The 19,951-nt window shown below is 35.1% G+C and overlaps 1 protein-coding gene across 1 annotated transcript in view; it reads right to left on the reverse strand.

Moving 5' to 3' along the window:
* Nucleotides 1–3,756: 3,756 nt before the first annotated feature.
* LOC129238265 (uncharacterized) overlaps nucleotides 3,757–19,951 on the reverse strand; it is a 193,372-nt gene continuing 177,177 nt past the window's right edge. The window contains exons 17-19 of the mRNA XM_054873303.1: nucleotides 17,060–17,780; nucleotides 12,915–13,268; nucleotides 3,757–5,325 (exon numbers count right to left, since the gene is read on the reverse strand). Coding sequence (XP_054729278.1) covers nucleotides 4,746–5,325; nucleotides 12,915–13,268; nucleotides 17,060–17,780 — 1,655 coding nt within the window. The 3' untranslated portion in view covers nucleotides 3,757–4,745. The remainder of the gene's footprint in view (nucleotides 5,326–12,914; nucleotides 13,269–17,059; nucleotides 17,781–19,951) is intronic.

The raw sequence follows: 19,951 nt of genomic DNA on the forward strand, positions 1-19,951 counted from the left end.
TTTTTTTCCATTACATACATACAATATTAACGACGTCTTTTAGCAAATTCAATATTTTCTTTCATTATTCTTAGTATTATACAATATCATTCTTTTGTGTTTGTTGTTGTGTATTTAAATTGACATTTTAATGTTAAATAACATTACATCATAGTGTTAAATTAATCTAATTCGTCATTGTTTTTTTTTGTTGTTTTTTGTTTTTTGGTCTCACTTCGTTTTTTTATATTTTTATTTGTTGTTTTTGTATATACTCTAATCTAATTAATATATGCTCATTGATGTCGGTTTTCTCTTTCGTTCGCACACACAGTTTGGATGGGGTTCATTAGTTATCGTATTTTCAATTTTTTCAGTTATTATGTTACCATTTATTAAAACAATTTTTTGTGTTCTTTATTTTTTATTCGTACATATAAAATTTTGTGTAGTGCATGTTCAAAAATGAAAGTGTTTCGTGTGAGTTGGATCCTTATGCAAATATTTCGATAAGCCTCGACACACGTTAGGTTGCTGATAATAGAGTTCAAGTAATATTTCGACTACCCATAAAAGAACAAACATTTGCAATAAAAGAGAAGTAGAAATTTTTTTTCGGACTTGCCTTAAACTATGTTTATTTCTTCGAAATGATTTTGAGTAATCAACAACTGTATGTCAAGAGACTTATTTTGACACGCCTGCCAAGATTGAAAGTCAAAATTATGTACACTTCTATTGAACTTTTCTTATCAAACTTGTCCAAGAATACAATCGATTTTGCAACAAAGCAGTATATTGCTTTGCTTCAACACAGATACCATCGAGGAACGAAATTTGAAGAAGGTGTAGTTATGGATCTCTATGCAAGCTCCATATTCTGCTATATAAATGGCCCAAAACAAAATTTAAAACTTGGAAGTAAGATACACTTAAAGCCAGAGCTCTAACTCAATCTCAGTTTGCCTGATCACTGCGGTGTTTGTTCAGGTGAGTTCACAGCAATGAAAGAAGCTGCGATTTAGTTGAATAACTTTAACTGCATGTAGTGACTTGTCACTCTGGTAGTGGGTTGCTAACGACTGCTGCGAGAACAGCAATTTAACGACGGCAAGTTCCAAACTTGCTGGTTATAAAATATTCTACGAATATAGAAAGGAGACTAGGTCACACAAATAGCGCAGAAAAGAACATGAATTTTCAATATAAATACCTCTGCGGACAAAATGCAGGAACATTTTTTCAAGAAGTCAACAAAAGATGAACTGCATGACATATACGAGGAGTAGCACAACCGATCCTTTTCAGATTCAATGTGAAAAGATTCGAAACTTCCTCTTTTGATCGGGATTAACACTACTTGCTACCTAGTACGTACACGTGACAATAGGGTAACGATTTTGACCGCAGCTGTCGTAACGAAGAGGCATTCAGCAGAGATGGTCACTAATATAGACACTGTCTCCCACTGGTCCTGCACTGGCCCAAAACTGATTGTGTGATTTGTTGATGAGCCCTCTAAATATACTCATGGTGGTGCGACATTAACTTCAAAATGGTGCGACATTAACTTCACCAGAACAAGGAATATCACAACGGACGCTATGAGTTTAATTAGGTAACTTTACTGAATAAGTATGAAGACAGCCAGTAAATTCCACTTTTGCCTAGGGATGTATGAAGTCATAAATTATCGAAATTATTCAAAGAAATATTGAAAGTTGATGCGTTTTTCCATTTTTATTTTCGAGTTTCAATTTCGATTTAAGCCTTTATAGCGCCCATTTTAGCGTAGACGTAATTAATGTAATGTAATGAAATAAAGGTATGCACTTCGACCTTAGGATCTTGCGTTTCCTCTGCAATAACTTATTCAGTACCAGTTCCTTTATAAAAAGTCCAGGATTAAGCTGAGCGTATTTTCTTGCTTCCGGCCTTACGAGCCGACACATAATTAGTCGCGCTAGAATGGAATAAGAGTTGTTCGTTGTAGTCTACTCCACATTTCTAATGGGAAATTCATTATCTTGCCATACAGCATACTGATGATACTTGTCCCTAGGCCTGGAGGAATCTTTTTTTATTGAACATGGATCTGTCCTGTTGTCCAACAGGTGGATACTCTGGCTCACCTATTACCATTCATTGATACTTAGTTTCAACCTGATTATCCCAATATTTGGTTTTTTTCCAACGGTTATTCGACTTATGCCCGTTCGATAGTGGATTATGCTATTTTCATTTGGGGACTTATTATTTATATAAATCGACTGAAATCTGTGCATAAGCCACCGAGTAAGCTCTTTGTGTTATTGGATCTTGATATTTGTGATACTAAATTTAGTTTTAAATCTCAATTAAAATCATTATCACGTAAAAGTTTTGCTTTTTAACTCCTCTGTAAAAATTGTGAATCCATAGAGAAATTTAAAAGGAATAAATAAATATTGTGACAGATCTTATTGAGACGGTGGCATCCTCAATAGGTGTTGGTTGCTGCAATAGTCAGGGTTCTTCGGTCAGAAATGGGGAAACATATTCAAAGAGTTCTTTTGAGGATTTTTCTAGGCGATTTGAGAATTTTGAAGGCAAGTGAAAATTACGTCAAGTATACCAGAATATTTTGGTATTTTCGGAGTAGCTACGCTTTCTTTTCGGTACAAATAACCTGAACACGAGTATCATTAATTGTTATTATACAATAGAGTTTTGCTATAAAACGAGGCTATGAATCAATTCAAAATAACTGGAAAAATTAGAAGCTGAGTTACTCGAACCAAGAAAGTAGATATCAAAAGTTCTTTATTACAATCAATACGCACACGGCTTAATGAATCTACTACTGCATTCTTACTGCTTGCATTTTTCAACACAATCTTCGTGTCAGCGATTCAGTTGAGTAAATCTATATCCTTTTTTTATTGATAGTCAGTTCTACACTTATCTGAGCGACTCGAATTTATAACCAGCCACAGAAAGTCTTTTGAAGATTTTAAAAAATTGAGGAGAACAGTTGTTGTCATGATGTTATACCAACAAAGACTTTTGCTGACTATTAAACAAGTGGGACTGCTAACTGTTTCTTTGTGAAGTTACTCAAACGGGTGACTAACAAGAATATCCAAGAAATTTTCGGCTTGATTCTTTGTCAACACCGCATTCACTCAGCCTCAATTACCAATTCAGTGAAGATATGTTGAGAGTTTTCGGAAACTTGAAACTCGGAGAAACAAACTGTACTGCCGCAGAAAAACAAAATTCAAAAGAGTGAATGTGCGAAAAATTATTTCAGGGTTCGGTTAGAATTCCGTGAAGCAATTAGCAAGCATTATTTAGGAAGAGTTAAGCAAATTTTCATATGCTACGCTAATTGAGTTTTAAAGACATGCCATCGAGACTCAAAATTGAGTTTGCATAACTTTCAATTTGCGTGTGTATGTGTGTATTTCGTATAAGAATTTTATTTTGCATCTCAATTTGTTAATTTATTAATATATAATATTTCACAGAATTCCATATGCATTCGCTATCTACAATAAATGTATTTATGTATGTATGTATGTACATAAGTATGCAAACATGTATGAATTCTACATAAGTACGAGTATGTACGTGAGTGTTAGAAACATCAATCCTGCTTAATGGTATCTGGCAACTGCATGCACGCATTCCCGCATACACTTGTGTATGTAAGTATATTTACGAATTGTATGTGAATACATATACATGTATGCATATATGTGTGTATGCATGTATATAAATATCCACACGTACGTGTACAGCAATGCCTGTACGAATATGTGCGGCAGGGTTAAGGTTATATGAATAATGTATGCCTGTATGTATGTACGTATGTACGTATGCTTCCATGTATATAAGCACATATCCTTTTCGGCATGTAAAGAAGCTAATGGAGCCTGGTTAATATCAGTTCATATATACAATGGATTTGAACAACAAAAAATGCACACAAGAATTAATACATGTATATATATATGTGTATGTGTGTTTGTGTGCGGATAAGATTTGATGACTTTGCGCATTGATTTTATTTTGTCTTGCACTAATATACAAATTTTGTTCTTTTCTTCTATGAATATGAAATTCGTATCTTAGGTGCTTAAAAAAAAATGATACTCTTCACAAATTATACGCCAATTTAGCTGAATTTTCACATTCGCTTCTACTTTATAGATGTATGCATGTATTTATTAATGTGAATTTTTTATGATTTTCATTTTCATTTCATAACTTTAGTGTTGTTGTTTTACCAATAATTTTTCGTTTTCAATTTATTTTTTAATTAAATAACCTAAAATGCTACTTTGTATAAAATCACATTGCTCGGTTTCGGTCGATATCGCATTCGCTCGTTCCCTCGTTCACTCGTTTGCTCATTCTCGTGCTTGTTCTCGTCTAATCTTCGGCTATTTGCAGGCTATTGTAACTAATACATATTTTGCTGCCAAGGCCAAAGTAATGATTTTTTACTTGGCTTGGGATTGTACACACATATATATTTGTATACTCGTATATCTGTATTACATTTGCTTTATGCTGAATGTGAATTCCAACCAACACAACAACAAATTCTTCAAATATTTTTTGGCTTCTTAAAAAAGTTCTTTCTTTCTTATAGTTTGTTTTTGTAGGTATGCAGATATTATCTACTGTTATGTGCTTTACAGAATTTACTATTGTTATTGTTGCGTATGTGTTTGCTGTTCTAGTTGTTGTTGTTGTTGATGTTGGCATTGATATTTTCATCAGTGTTTATATTCCGGATATCGACCATTCTCCATTATTTGTCCTGATTGACTGTTGTTGCTGCTGCTGGTGGTGTCGCCTTGCTGCTGCTGCAGCTGCATTTGCTGCTGATGCTGCTGCTGATGATGCTGATGCAGTTGATGCAGCTGCAATTGCGCTTGCTGTTGGCCTGTATCGGCTGGCATAGGCAAACGACGGCTGAGCGGTTGGATAACACTTCCACTGCTTTCCGTCTCCGTTGAGGGTGGCGAGGGGTAATAGTCCCTCTGATTTACATTTATACCATTTGGCACGACCCCCAAACCCATTATAGAGTTGCTGTTGGCTGCCGATGCTGCTGCGGCCGCCGCCGCCGCTGCTGCTGAAGCCGGTGCCGAGGATGGATGATCGCCGTGGTGCTGGTGCGGGTATTGATGATGTATAACAGTACTCGTTGTAGCCGTTGACATTGGCCCGACGCCGCTGGATTGTTGGGAATCCGACATTGTGCCGGATTGCGGTTGATCCAATACCACGACGGATACCACATCCTCACTCGCCCACCGGGCTAACTGTTGTTGAGCTTGAATAAAGTCATCACTAGAAAATAATAATCATAACAGGAACAGCGGTACACGGAATAACAAAAATAAAAGTTGGATTGGGGATATAACCGAAATTAGATCGAAAATGAGAATGAACGAAGCGAAACGAAACGAAATGAGCAAATGAAAATGTAACACAAAAAAACACGAATAAAGCACGAAAATTTTCACAAAAAGTAATGGAACGGAACGGAACCAAACCGATACCGAAGTAGAACAAAAGACAAGTAAACGAAACAAGAATGAATGGAACGGTATAAAATAAATTGTGTGGATTTTAAAAATAAATGGCTCGAAATAAATATAAATAAATAAGAGTGGAATGATAGAGGAAAGCAAGAATTCGTTAAAAAGTGAAAAAAAAATTCCATAAAAGTTATGCGTCAGAAAGGCAAGCATGAACGCAATGTAACGTAAATAAAATGCATAAAATCAAATCAGAGTTATACAGAATGCAGAAAATCCAAACGAAAATGAGACAAAGGAAAACAACAACAAAACCAATTAATGAATATCACAATCCACAAACAGACAAACGTGAATGATTAGCATTCATATACATATGTATACATAGGTACGTATGCATGTATGTATGTATGTATATACGTATGTATGTACAGCAGCACATGGGTAAGTGTATACGAGTATCCACATGTGCATCTGGAAAGGAGCGTCTGGGCGTGTATGTGTGCGCGCGTATTAGTTAGTTTCGTACATATTTACAAAAGTGAAAGGTATATACATATATACATCTATGTATGTACATAGCAGAGTTTCGAATGAATAATGATAGACCACATTCGAAGAATATGTAAGTATATATGTTTGTATAGATGTGTATGTGCGCATAGAAGCGTAGGATGTAGGCAATGCAAGTGAAAGGATATGAAGTCAGAGGTGCGAATGAGGCGAATGTTTGAAGTGAATTATATGGAATGTGATAAGAGTTAATTAATGAAAATATACAAATGCGAGTATACGTGAATGTACGTTTTTAGTTACACAAACAAATCAACTGAGAATAATGACATTTTGCGAAGATGAGTGCGATAGATGAGACTATGAATATTTATGTATGTATGGTATAGTGATAAATAGATGAGATCATGCTGGATTGGCGTAATGGCGCCGAAAATGAATATATATGGAAATGTATGTATGTACATACATATGTGTATGTTGAAAAGTGGGTAGATGTACTTGTGTATGTTATAACAAGAATGCATCCTAAGGGAATAGTTTAAGATGTGACATTAATTTATAAATAGATATTTTGTTGAACGCCCCTACTACTTACTATGGAGATGTACGATTTCTTGATTAATTAAAAAATGTTTGGAGAAATAAAAGCTGCTTTCGATTCACCACTTCTCTGTTCGATAGAGAGTTCTGCTGTTCGCCAAGCGAGATATTTTTATGCGAAAGCATCTTTTTTTTAACCTCTTAGCTCACAAGCGACATGTTTAGGCCCCAATGTCCCATAAGTAGAAATACTTTGGTTTTCCTATTTTTTATCATGAGTATATTCTTAACAAGTTTATTCGTTCATTGACCCTTTGTATATTTTTAGATGTTTTTTGACTCGATCGCCTTTCTTTGATAAAAATAATTGCTTTAATTTTTGTTTTATTTGGGAACTGACATAACTATATTAAAATGATCAAATTATATGCAACGTTGGATTGTAGGGAAATTTTTGTTTTCTTCATTACTCTCTAAGTGACTGGTGAATCGAAATCAGCTAATATAATAGCAGTTCACGCTTTATTTTTTAGTTGAAATTCTGTTAAAAAGTCATAAGTTTAACATTTAATTTTAAAGTTGAGAATACGTTTTTATGCCATCGGAATATATTCTTAAATATATAAAAACAAAACATTATTTTGTTGTTAAAAAGACTCCTCGTAAAACTATTTGAGGTTCGAAGTCAGCCTAAAACTGTAGGTTCCTCCATTTGTAAAACAACATTAATACGCACGCCACAAATAAACGCGCATAATAAATATATAAATAATATTGTATAATATATATTTGAAGGCGTCATGTGCTGAAACTCAATTAAACAATTTTAAATTAGATACTGAAGATATTTGAGTACATTCGCATAGATTGCTGAGTGAACTTCAAGATACGACAACACCAAACTTACTGACAGTGTCATCGCAAAGCTTGATATTTTTACTCGTAATCGCGCTCTGAGTATTTTGCCATAAGAAAACTATTTGTGTTGGTGACAAGTACGTGAAGCATTCGTTGTGATAAAAAAAACAACAGCCAACTAACTTGCTTGCATCTCAGTGATGAAGCACTATTCGAGCTACTGCATTTCATTGGTTTTCTCAACTCTATGCTGGTCGTTGTTCGGCACAGGACGCATTTCGTGAAGGTCGCTCAAAATCGGTTGTTGGGGCTGACGAATTCAATGTTGTGCGTAAACTGATATTGCCATGTGACATATCAAAAGATGCATGCTTGCCTATAACTTCCACTCGCATGCATTCAATGTTACATCAAAGTGTAACTGTTTAAAAAGGACTCGTTCTCGTTAGATGCCGCATAATTTGACAATCGGACTCCAAAAAGGGCTCAATCGATTGGTTCAAATGTATGGAAAACATTTTGATAAACAATAAAAGTACAGTACGAGAAAAGGTCTTTACGACTTTGTCCAATACTTGATTTCCAAAGTCCATGGTGTCCCACAGGAATGTGTCTACATATTTGGACTCCATTGCATTCATGCATCCTCTCAATGTCTCAAATATTCTTATGAAAATGCCAATATGCTTAACGCTTAGTGCTGCCGGATTTCTGGGGAAAAAGTGCAAATGAGATTAACACAGAAGTGAGTTTTGATTGACATTTCCCAATGCCGGATAGGTGTAGGTTTCAGACGGGGCGACTTGCAGTCACGTGACTACTTTAACTTGACTGCGCTGTTAGTTCGTGTATCGGCACCCACGTCAGTGTTAACAGATAGGAAGGATTTCGAGGTGTAAAAGACTTCGTTATTAAGGAACCAGCATTAACACAGATAACAATGTCAGCCTTGAAATCAAACGTAGAATCTCTATTGCCAACAAGTGCTACATTGGCCTAAGTAGTAAATTGAGTACTAAATTCCTCTCTCGTCGAACAAAACAAATATTTTTTAAGGCTCTAATCATGCCCGTACTACCTTATGGTGCAGAAGCTTGGACGATGACTTCATCCAATGAGACGTCCCTTAGAGCGTTTGAGATGAAGATTCTGCGCAAGATTTTTAGACCTTTGCACTTCGACATAAACATAGCGCAGCGAATAAAGATCGAGCAGCTACGCTGGCTGGATCATGTCGTCCGAATGGATACAAACGCTCCGGCTCTGAAAGTAGGAAGAGGAAGGCCTACTCCGGGTTCGAAAAATCAGGTAGGGAAGGACGAAGCCAAGTCCTTGCTATGTTCAACTAGCGCCGACTAGTACGAGAAAGAAATGACTGGCGCGCTTTGTTCAGGACGAAGGGTAAGTGTAGGGCGTCAAAAGTTAGCTAATCAAGTTTTTGCAGTTTTCACCTTTATTGTGTTTATTGTTTTTGTTCAAATATGCTAGTAACAAGTTATTTCTCTAAATTGTGTTCCAATCGAAAATGTCGCTTAAGCTAGAGGACAATGTACAGATATATGTATGTTAAAGCAATATTTGTATGAAATTCATGAATTACAAAAACAGAAATCTCGGCTGATCATGGGAGCAGAGTAGGCTTGTGGTTAATGGCTATCAGTTAGTTGGTCTCTCCCATTGTAGGCACAAAACATAAAAATATAGAAGATTTTTTGTCTAATAGCGGTTGCCTTTCGGCAGGTAATGAAAAAACTTCAAGCGCATGCTATAAAAAGTCTTTCCTAAAACCATCTATCGCATGCAAATGCCGACGATTCCTCAACGTACAGCTTTGTAAACATTAAAACAGGTGGTTGATAAACGTACATGTTTTGTTGTAGGAGTTTTAGTGCAATGAGTTGCGAAGGAAAACATAAATGTGTCATATGCTCATGCGCTTGAGTATGAGGAGATTTGTGTTAAAAATTAGAGCTAAATTTTTAAAAATTTTAATTTTTCAGTTTTGTCATGGGTACTTATATATGTGACACTAGGGTACAGTCTAATAATAGAGGTGATCGTTTGGAGAGGTTACACTGTACTACAATTTTCTCAAATAAAAGCGAAAATACGTTGCTGGTAATGATTCATCGTATGCCTTTAGTTGTTGGTACATACGAGTATATGCTAATTCATCAAAGACCAAATATGCCATAGACACAGTATTTGTGAGAAGCCCAGTTCTTCTTTTCAACTCGAAAAACGTGCTACTAAAATCTTCAAATAGAGTCAGGAGTTAACAGTGAATTTACTATGCCGTTGAAAATATGTGATTTCTGGGCTGCTGTAAAAGTTTACACCGAAGATAAGGAAAATTGTTCAAAGTTCGAAGAAGAAGATTTAGAGTTATTACTCAGTGAAATGCTTATGCCAAAGGCAAGAAGACCTTGTAGAAATGTGGAATGTGACACAAACACCTGTTAGAATAGGAATTCACATAAAGACGTGAAACAGGCGGTATTGCATATTAGAAATGCTTCTTGAATGCTATTGCTTAACTATGCGCATAATTGGCGGCTGGGCAAAAAAATTAATTAATTATGATAAACCTGAACGCAAAATTTCATATGAAATGCCTGACCAGTCTTGCTTATCGATTATCGAAAAATGCTCTTTCAGGAATACAGTTAGTTAAACTGAAGGCATAAGAAATTTACCTGATTTTTTTTTTATCTTAAACATTTGTTGTTAAAATACTATAACGAACCAAAGAGATATGAAAGGATTAGATTTTCTGATGGAAGACATGCACTTTGAATAATATTATCGTTGATACATACATAATGAAAATGGAGGCAACTTGCTTCTCTCTTCTCGCTTTGTAGTTATGAACTAATAGGTAATTATTATTTTGACTAAATATTTTAAACAAACGGTTTACAATAGGTGCGCTCAAACTTTGATGGAATGCCCATCTTGGTAAAGTTACGAATGTTAAATTTATTATCAAAATCAGTGCTCTGCTCGCCAAAGCTTCCGTGTGCCAACGTCAAGAAGAAAATTGTACTCGGTGATGATGCTCATTTCTTGTCAAGTGGTTTTGTAAACAAGCAAAAGTGCCGGACTTAGAGCAATAAAAATCAATAAAAGATTATTAGGAAAAAAGTCATTATCTGTTATGTATTTTGGTCCATGACTATCATATGCATTCGGCATTTCTTTAAAATTACAATGAAAATGAGCACTTTATGCACCGAAGGTCTATTGGAATGCGAGACCTACCGTGGAGTCGTGGCAGCTACGTGAGCGCAAATAACAATATTCCTAATGCAATACCGTCAAATGCATACGAAAATAAGTATGGAAGGCTAAACTCGGTCCGGACTAAACTTTACATACCTGCACACGGCGGCCCTCGTGGCCGAATGGGTTGGTGCGTGAGTTCGTATTCCCGTGCATAGGACAGGAATATGATAGAAAAATCTTCTTCTAATAGCGGTCACCGCTCGGCAGGCAATGACAAACATCCGAGTGTATTTCTGTCACGAAAAAGCTCGTTATAAAAACTATCGCCGTTCGGAGACGGTTTATAACTGTATATTCCTCCAATTGTGGAACATCAATGCGCTCGCCACAAATAGGAGGAGTAGCTCGGTCAAACACCTAACTGAAGCACGGAAATTTAGTCTTAACACAGAAAATTTGGACTTAGTTTTTAAGAGACCTCAATGATGTTTACATTGAATCTGGTGAACAGTAGGTGAGCAAGTTGTCTTCTTATTCTAAATTGGGGGTTGTATCTCTCTGTGTTTTAATTTCATTGGGTTCATTATTTGTATAAAATTTAAAGTTTTTGTTCATTAAGAACTGTGATACCACTTTCTTTTTTATTTTTGGAAAATCACGGTTATATGGCAATTGTGTGTGCTTATTGATTGACTTCATTCATTTTCAATATCAAGTTATCAATATCTTTACTGTACATTAAGGTGAGTAAATTTCATAAAACCTTCAACGGCCCCACAGACCTTTTTAAATAAAAAATATGTGTCGAAAAATCAAAAAAAATTCTTCGCACCAAAAAAAAAAAAAAAATTCTAATACTTTAGTCAATAATAATCTTTAAATCAAATTCGTATTAATTAAGGATAGCTGCTTTTAAGTGTAGTGGGTTTTTTCTTAGATGTTCATGAGGAGCATATTCCAATGCTAGGAAAAAAATGTATCCGCCCTAATCGCCTTACATTTGTACTCAAAAGCACAAGAACACTTTGAAAAATAGATTGTCGCTGACAGCCTCTTCCTCATATTCCTTCACCACCACACCGATCACTTTTTAAAAGTCTCTCAGTGCTTTTTTCATTTACTTATCTCTCTATAAATATTTAGTAGTAGAGGCGTTCCTGTTTCAATTTTGGGCGCACAACAGATATGTTTGAACGTACGAATTCATAGCTATAGGGTACTAGTTGGGAACTTTGTTGTTTTTTTTTTTCATTTTTCATTTCATTTAATCAACTTCTATTGCTCCTCTAAAGGAACAACACTAACTGTACTAAATTAATTATATAATAATTATACTCAAGTGTGGAATGCATTCCATTGGTGGGTTCTAAGTTAGCTTACAACTTCATACAACATATTCACTGTATTCTATATATGTATGCAATATATTTAGGTATTTGTTTACGTTAAATTGCTTAAGTTACTCATTACATTTCAAGTGTATTTTACAGTACTTAAAATAATTTTAATTAGTATTCGTATTCTTTATTTACTTTAAAGGTTTTTTCGGTTTTGGTTTCAGTTTACAACACTACCACTACAGTTACGTACAACGAGTTAATTAAGAAAGGAGAAGTTTTAACTCAAATTGTGGAAAATTTATAAAACAAATCGAATCGAATCGAATTCAGGTAAATAATCAAATAATAATTACATAAGTATTTCTGAAATAAGGAGGCATAAATTGGGGTCTCAATTCAGATTACGGGCATAGGTTTATCAGAACTGATTGTGGTGGCTGGATTTGGGAGTTCAGGGTAGGACGTTGGATATCTGGAAGAGGGTGGATAACGTAAGCCAAAGGCTGTACGCAAGGGTTAAAGGATGAAATACAGAAATTAAGTCAAATTGGAATTTGGATATTTGAGTTTGCAAGCGACAGTGGGAGCACTACTAAATGTTTGGCTATTAGCTCAGGATTTTGGAATGCAGATGGACCGGGTGGGATGTAACGTATGGTAGTAGCGGGATTTGGTGGTATAGTTGTTGAGGAATTCTATTAAATTTTGACAAGTTGGACTAAGTTTTTCATTATTTTTTTGAGGTAGATACACTAGGATGTTGAGTTTTGGAGTTTGGCTTCGTCAAAATTACCTTGGATATGGTTACAAGGAATGTAGGAGTTAGGATATATACATATTTATGTATGTATAGAGGCAAAGAGGCACAGAGAAAGAGAGAGAGCGTGTGTGAGCGAAAGTGAATGTAACGAGTACCTACCTCTCACTGTCGGGTGTTTCGCGCGGATCGAGACGTGCCTCTACCACCGAACGTTCGTGGTGGTCGGCACTCTCGTAAATACCCTCGTCGTCCTGGTGCAAGTGTGTATGCGACGAATGATGTGATGAGTGTGGACCGTGCGTGGCATGACCGTGGGCGTGCGAATGATGCGTATGGTGGCCAAAAGCATGAGGTGAGTGCGATTGATGCGATGGATGTCTACTAGCTGCTTGTGGATGTCTGTACCTTCCGTAGGCGAAGCGCGACTCCTCGTCGGAGCGCGGGCGCAAACGACTGCTGTAAGACGGATGTATTGTTGCAGTTTTCTGTGATTGTGCTAATTGCTGATTTGAGCTGCGATTCAACAGAGACGGATACAACACATATGTAGGTAAACTATGCTCATACATATGTCAATGAAATTACATACACACGTACACACACTCACAAAATTTACGAGTATTTGTGTTATGTGACAAACCATAATCTAAATGAAAAAATTATAGTAATTTATAAAAACAATGTGTCGAACAAAACAAGAAAAAAATCTACAGCTCATTTAGTTGCAATGAAAACCCCTGAAATTTCTACAATACAACCGCGAAGTAGAATATTTTGTACGTGACTACCATTTGTTAGGACCCGAGTTCGGAACCTATTTTGGCATGAGAAACCAAATAAAACGTAATTTTTTTGCTAATAGCGATTATCCACTTCGGTCCTCCGAGTGTATTTGTGCCTTGAAAAGAAGCTCCTCTAAAAACCAGCTGCCATTCAGAGGCGGCATAAAACTGTAGGCTCCTCTATTTATCGATAAACATCAAGGCGCTGACAAAAAATGGGAGAAGGAGCTCGACCAAACACCTAATAAAGAATGTACGTGCCAATTATAGAAGGAGATTTGCGATTGTCTGCTGAGGAGCGACCGCTATTAGAAAAAAATTGCCTACCATTTGGTGTTTCTTCCTCATAATACGTTTTGTTTTGAATTGAGGGGGAAAAAACGGAAAAATTAGTAGTTCCTGAAGAAACCAATTTTACTTAAACCATTTTGAAAGTACGATTTTAAATCTGCAGTTTTTTAATGGCATTCCATTCCACTTACAGTAAATATTTTCCAAGTTTTTCACTCAGCGGCATCTGTCAATAATGCTAGTAAGTTCCGGAGCATTTTTAATAAAGAGTATGGGGAGTTTATGAAATGTTTTTTAGTTAGACCTTTTAGTTTTAATATTTGATTATTGAGCAATGTGGTCTTTAAAAGTCTTTATCTAAGCTTGTTAGGACAGGTCGCCTCCTTTTTTGAGGCACCTGTACAAGTTTGCTAGTCAAGCTTTATTGTTGGCATAAAGGTAGGCTACTGAAATGAACGCATGGTGCGATTCTATGATAAGAGACTTGCTGCTAACGGGAAGCAGTGAGCATGATTATAGCACTTGAGCGGCGCGCGCTTTTATTTAATGATTCCATAAGCCTGTTAGGAATTTCACGCATGTAGTCAAAAGGAATGAAATATATATTATGCACCCAGCATAACTGAAGCGAATATGCAGTGCAAGAAAGTTGTATTTTTGAAAACAATATAAATTGCTTTCAACTTTTGAAGAGAGTCTAAGGAAAGGTTTATTTTTAATGGTGCATTTTTTTATGGTTTTAAAAAGAAATCTATTACTGAATGCGATTAGCTATCATATTCTTTTGGAAGTTTGGGCTTATACGCGATTTAATATTATCTGACCAGCATTTAAATATGGGGATTTTAGCATTTATGATAATAAGCATCCTGATCCATTGAAAGTATGCGAAAATTATTAGTGGATGCATTGTTCGAAAAATATCAGACCCAAATGCAAGAATACTTGAAGAAGCATACTCACTTATGGAATAGATAATAGTTCAAAAGCCAGAAAATTAATGCCATACGATTTGAAACGAAGTAGTAGAAGAGCTTTTCGTAGAGTTTTACCATTTTTGCCAGGAGTAGCATAGTATTGGGTGAATTTTAAACTGCTTGAGAACTATCAATATCGGTAACTGCGGGTTTTTCAGCTGATAATGACAAACCATGTTAATATTTCTGTTCACTAAGTTTGGCAAGTCATCATGAACTTTTTAAATATGTTCAAATTTGATTGATGTACGATGCCATTAGCAAAAGCTATGAATCTTTCGATAGAGGAATAATTCTGAGCCACCTTTTGTGTCCAGTACGATTATCCCAAGCAAAGTAAAATTCATTACCGCGAGCACGACTCAGGTCTTATACCAAAACCACGTACTCATTGCTTGAAGATGATGCCTTGTGTTTATGTTATATGATCAAAAGAGTGACTTACATTAAAGGTATAAGCGGAACTTTCCACGACTGAAATGAGTGAAAAAGTAATGCTTCAGTATAAAAGTGTGCGACTGAATGTTGTCAAAAACCTACTGCATGGTGTTGAAAACCTACTTTGGTATTTGAAATAATCTACTAGATGTATTCTCTAGATGTAAATGTTCTTTTTCTTTACCGATATAGCAACTAAAATCCGTAGAAGGAAGTTTGACGACAAACAGGCGCTGCGGTGGAGCCCGTTCTGACACAGGACGAAATGTAAGTAGACCACGAACCACCTGACGCCGTTCAATGGATACTGCAATGAATACGAGCAGGAATGAACTTGGAGTCCTTGCATAAAATCGGGTTCGATAGTGAAGACGAGTTGTTGATGCCCAATGCTCCAACTAGAAGTAAGAGGATCTAATATATATTTATGTACTATGTACCACTCATTCTTATTGACGATGAATGGCCTGACTAAGCAGCGTCTCAGCGATAGATTCTTGAAAGGCTGAAAACGATGATTTTTTCGGATTGGAGTCCATTAGTTTCCGAAATATGGGAACAGCTAGTGAATAGCTGTCTATTGTTGTTTTAGGTAAATATATTTTCACACACAAGCACCCATGACATTCCAATATTCTTGTAATGTGTTAACGAAGCAAACATATTTCAATTATCTCGAATTTTTTGATAAATATCTGAATTTTAACGACTTTCACAAAAGTTATAGGCAAGTGGCCGAGCTTTATTATTATGAGCCTTTCAAACATTTTTCTGTTTTCGCAGTGTTTTTTTTACAGCTATCACTGACGGATACTAAATATAAAAAAAAATACAATTTACGAAAATGAGCTCGATTTCACTCGAAAACCAAACCAAAGTAATTAAAATCCATTACGAAAATAGCAGATTTGTGAAAACTAACTGAGCCTTAAGATATGCTTTAAAATATATACAAAAATCAGGTTTATTTTAATTGAGTGCGATTTTCATTGCAACAAATTATGGCTGAGGGTGATTATAGGTGCCTATTTTTCAATATAGAAAAAAACTCTTTACTACTTTAAGCTATTGGAAGTAACTATTTATTTGTATATATATGTATATCTTCTTATGCGACGAACACTCTCTCAACGAGTACAAATCTATTGGTGCGAATGTGTATGTAATAGTACCAAATGGGAACCAACCTTTATCACACCAGATATTCCAGTCTAAATCCTGAAAGAATATTAAGAGTTCCAAATACTTAGTTTAAGTGCAATGTGTTTATCATGTATTTTGTTGTTATTGTTTTTTATATTAGTTTTTTGGTTTTTTGATTGTTTGTTTTTGTTTTTTATTTTTCTACTACTGGAAGTCACGATTATGTTTGTAATATCAGTGGTAAGTATAGGAATACAATTTTATTTATGTGGCATCAGTTAAAGCGGGTTGCAGCATCTCACTTACATACATTCATACATACACACATACATATATGCACGAGTACGTGTAAGCTATTTATGATCACCTAATAACGAATATCAACTAAATTTTTTATGGAAGCTTTGTTCTATCCAAAAATAGGCACCTACAGCCCCAACATACAAAATTCACAATAAATTAAAAAATTTAAATATAAAATAAATACAGCATATACATATGTATGTATTATGTATTGTATTACTGAAAACTCGTATTAATTGTTTAAATGAAAGTAATATGTAAAAACATTATTTATAAACGCTCATTAAGAATCGGCAAAAATCAGCAAAAAACATAAACGAAATCGAAATCGAAATTGTTAAACGCATTGTATTTGCAAAACGTTACTAACCCTTGCGAGGATTCACTACAAGCGGCGGAACTATCTAATCTATAATGGCGATCGGCTTCCGTTTCGGACATTCGAATGTCCTCGGAACCGCTAGGACTCATGTGACGCGAAGAATGATGCTCCAATTGTCGTATCAGATCTTCTAAATTGCGTATACGTAATGGCCCAGTTGAGGGTGCATCATCATCGTCCAGCGGCGGTTGTTGCTGTTGTAGAGTTGGTGGCGGCTGATGCAACTGATGCTGTGATCGATGATGATGCAATACGGCACCGGCATGCCCACCAATGCCCGCACTTTCGATGAGCATGTGCGCTTGCGCTGGATCGCAGATATTTTCGCGTGAACTTGACTTGGAACCGCTAGAGCGCTTATACGGTTCCACGCTATAGCCAAGTTGTGCACTTTGGCAATCTTGCAGCGTTTTGCGTAGCATTTCTTCGCTGAGGCTGCCGCTACCGACTGGCGTATTGCCGGTGGCGGTGCCACGATGTGAGGCCGCATTACGTAACGCCTCCAGGATGTCTTCGTGATAGCCGTTGAGGGACTTGAGTGTGCGCTCTACTTCGGAGACCGCTGCACCACCGCTGGTGGAGGCGCCGAGTGCACCGTCCTGTTGTGTAATAAGCTCGAGATTGTCGGACTGTACATCGTCACCCCATTTGTCCTTCAACTGTTCACTATGCACAAGCCCATAGCTGTGCTTCTTCAGTATGCCCTTCTCTGTTGGCGTTGTTGTTGTAGTTGGGAGATGCGTGTTGATTATTGTCGTTCGATTCGTTTGTTGCATGATGCGATGGTGTAACACAATGGCGGGGAAGAGAAAATCAGGTATAATATAGTATTTTATAGATTCTGACTTTTATTTCTAAATTGCTGGTGCAACTGGGTGCAAGTGCGAGTGCGTGCAGCTGAAAGTGCTGAGAGTACAGAAGTGATTGTGCTGACGTTCGTTAGAGTGCGCGAAGCAAGACAGAAGACTGACTGAATTCAATCTTTGCAGATTAGATATTTCTGCATGTGCTTTATGTTGATCATAAAACGAGATTGCCAAATTTTTTTTCAACCTGCGGAGAGCTTAATCCAGCGTCAATACCAAAGAAATTGTATAGCATGCCGGGACATTCCACTTCCTATTTCTCAAAAATTGTTTTTCTGTTTATTTAGTTATTAAAAATGTTATCTTTATTTGGACATTTTGGACATAAAAGCATTTAAATGTGAGATAAGAAGCAGTAAAGTTTTTTTCTGACTAACAGCTTTGAGTTGAGACTTGAAATTACTGAAGGCGTGACCGCAGATGATTTTAGTATTTTTGATGATGATTGATAATTCTTTTAAACTTGAATTCTGTAAAATTTATACTGAAATTCTGGGTTAACTGTCACCACTTTTGATTTATAAAACAAGAGGTCAGCGATACATTTTTATATTAAAAACTTGAGAAGGTATTATTTGTAAAATTAATATGAAGTACCTTCTTGAAGTTTTAACATCAGCATTTTCATTTTTTTTTATTACATACACAAAATTAAAAACATTATAACTCTGCCATTTTATAAGATACTTAAGGGCAGCTTTATGGCTATGGTATGGAAAGTGTTTGATTTCTGGGCACGTAATTAAAAAAGTTAGTCGAAAATGAAAAGACACATCGATAATAAAAAATACAAATTTAAAAGTGTATTATCGAGAAGTAAAAACAATCGATAATTAACAATAAATAAGAACCGAAAATCGATTATTTTCTTGCATAAGCGATTTTCGGGCAAAAAATTATCGATTAAAAATCCCTGTCACGAAATCTAAATTAGAAACAATAAGCTGTTGAACATTTTTAGTTAACTGAAGAATAGATATTAATCAAGGTTATCGATTCAAAAAACTGCAAACTGATGAAAATCTTGAATGAATAAAAAATATTTAAAAAAATAGTCGATACTAAAAAAGCAATTAATCCATAAAAAAGGAGAAGGCATTTTAAAATTCTTATTAAAAATCGAGATTATTATCAACGGATAAATGGATTTTTTTTATGAATTGAAAATACATAGATAGAAAATAATGAAACTGTAATTAAAACAATAAGTCGGTGAAAGTTTTTAATTAACTAGGGAATAGATATTAGAAAAATGTAACGATAAAAATGCATACAAGTCGATAAAAATTACTAACGATTAAAATGAGATATTACAAAATAGTCGAGAACAAAATAAAACCAATACAAATGAATAACGCGTAATAAAACTTATATTAAACACAATAAATTAATAAAAATATTTAATCAACCATTATATTAATTATTATGGACAACAGATTTAAAAAAATAATAAATAATAAAAAATAATCGATAATAAATACAATAAATAAAAAAAGCGTACAAAGGATAATAAAACTCTAATTAAGAAATCGACATTAAAAACAACGAATAAGTGCACTTTTTTTGTGAATTGAAAACAGAATCTAAAAATTAGTCGGGAACTAAAACAATACATGCATGAAGGCTTTTTTTCTTAATAAGGAATAATAAAACTCATATTAAAAATAGCGATATTCAAAACAAGAAACTGCTTAAAATCTTTAATAAATTAAGATATTGATACGAGTATTATAGACAATAGCAATTAAAAAATAACCGATACTAAAAAACAATAAATAAAAAACAGATAAGGGATGATAAAATTTGTATAAAAAAAACTAATTAATAGAAATCCTTATGAAACCATAAATAAATACAAATGGAGAAGTAAAATTCAAAAATCGGAATTAATAACCATGAAGTCATGAAGTTTCTTTATGCACTAAAAATAAATATTGAAAATATAACCGAAAATGAAAACAATAAAACGAGGGAAATTTAAAATCTATTCAGAAATAGACATGAAAATGTTAGT

The sequence above is a fragment of the Anastrepha obliqua genome, chromosome 2 (genome assembly GCF_027943255.1).
Source record: "Anastrepha obliqua isolate idAnaObli1 chromosome 2, idAnaObli1_1.0, whole genome shotgun sequence".
Taxonomy (NCBI): Eukaryota; Metazoa; Arthropoda; class Insecta; order Diptera; family Tephritidae; genus Anastrepha; species Anastrepha obliqua.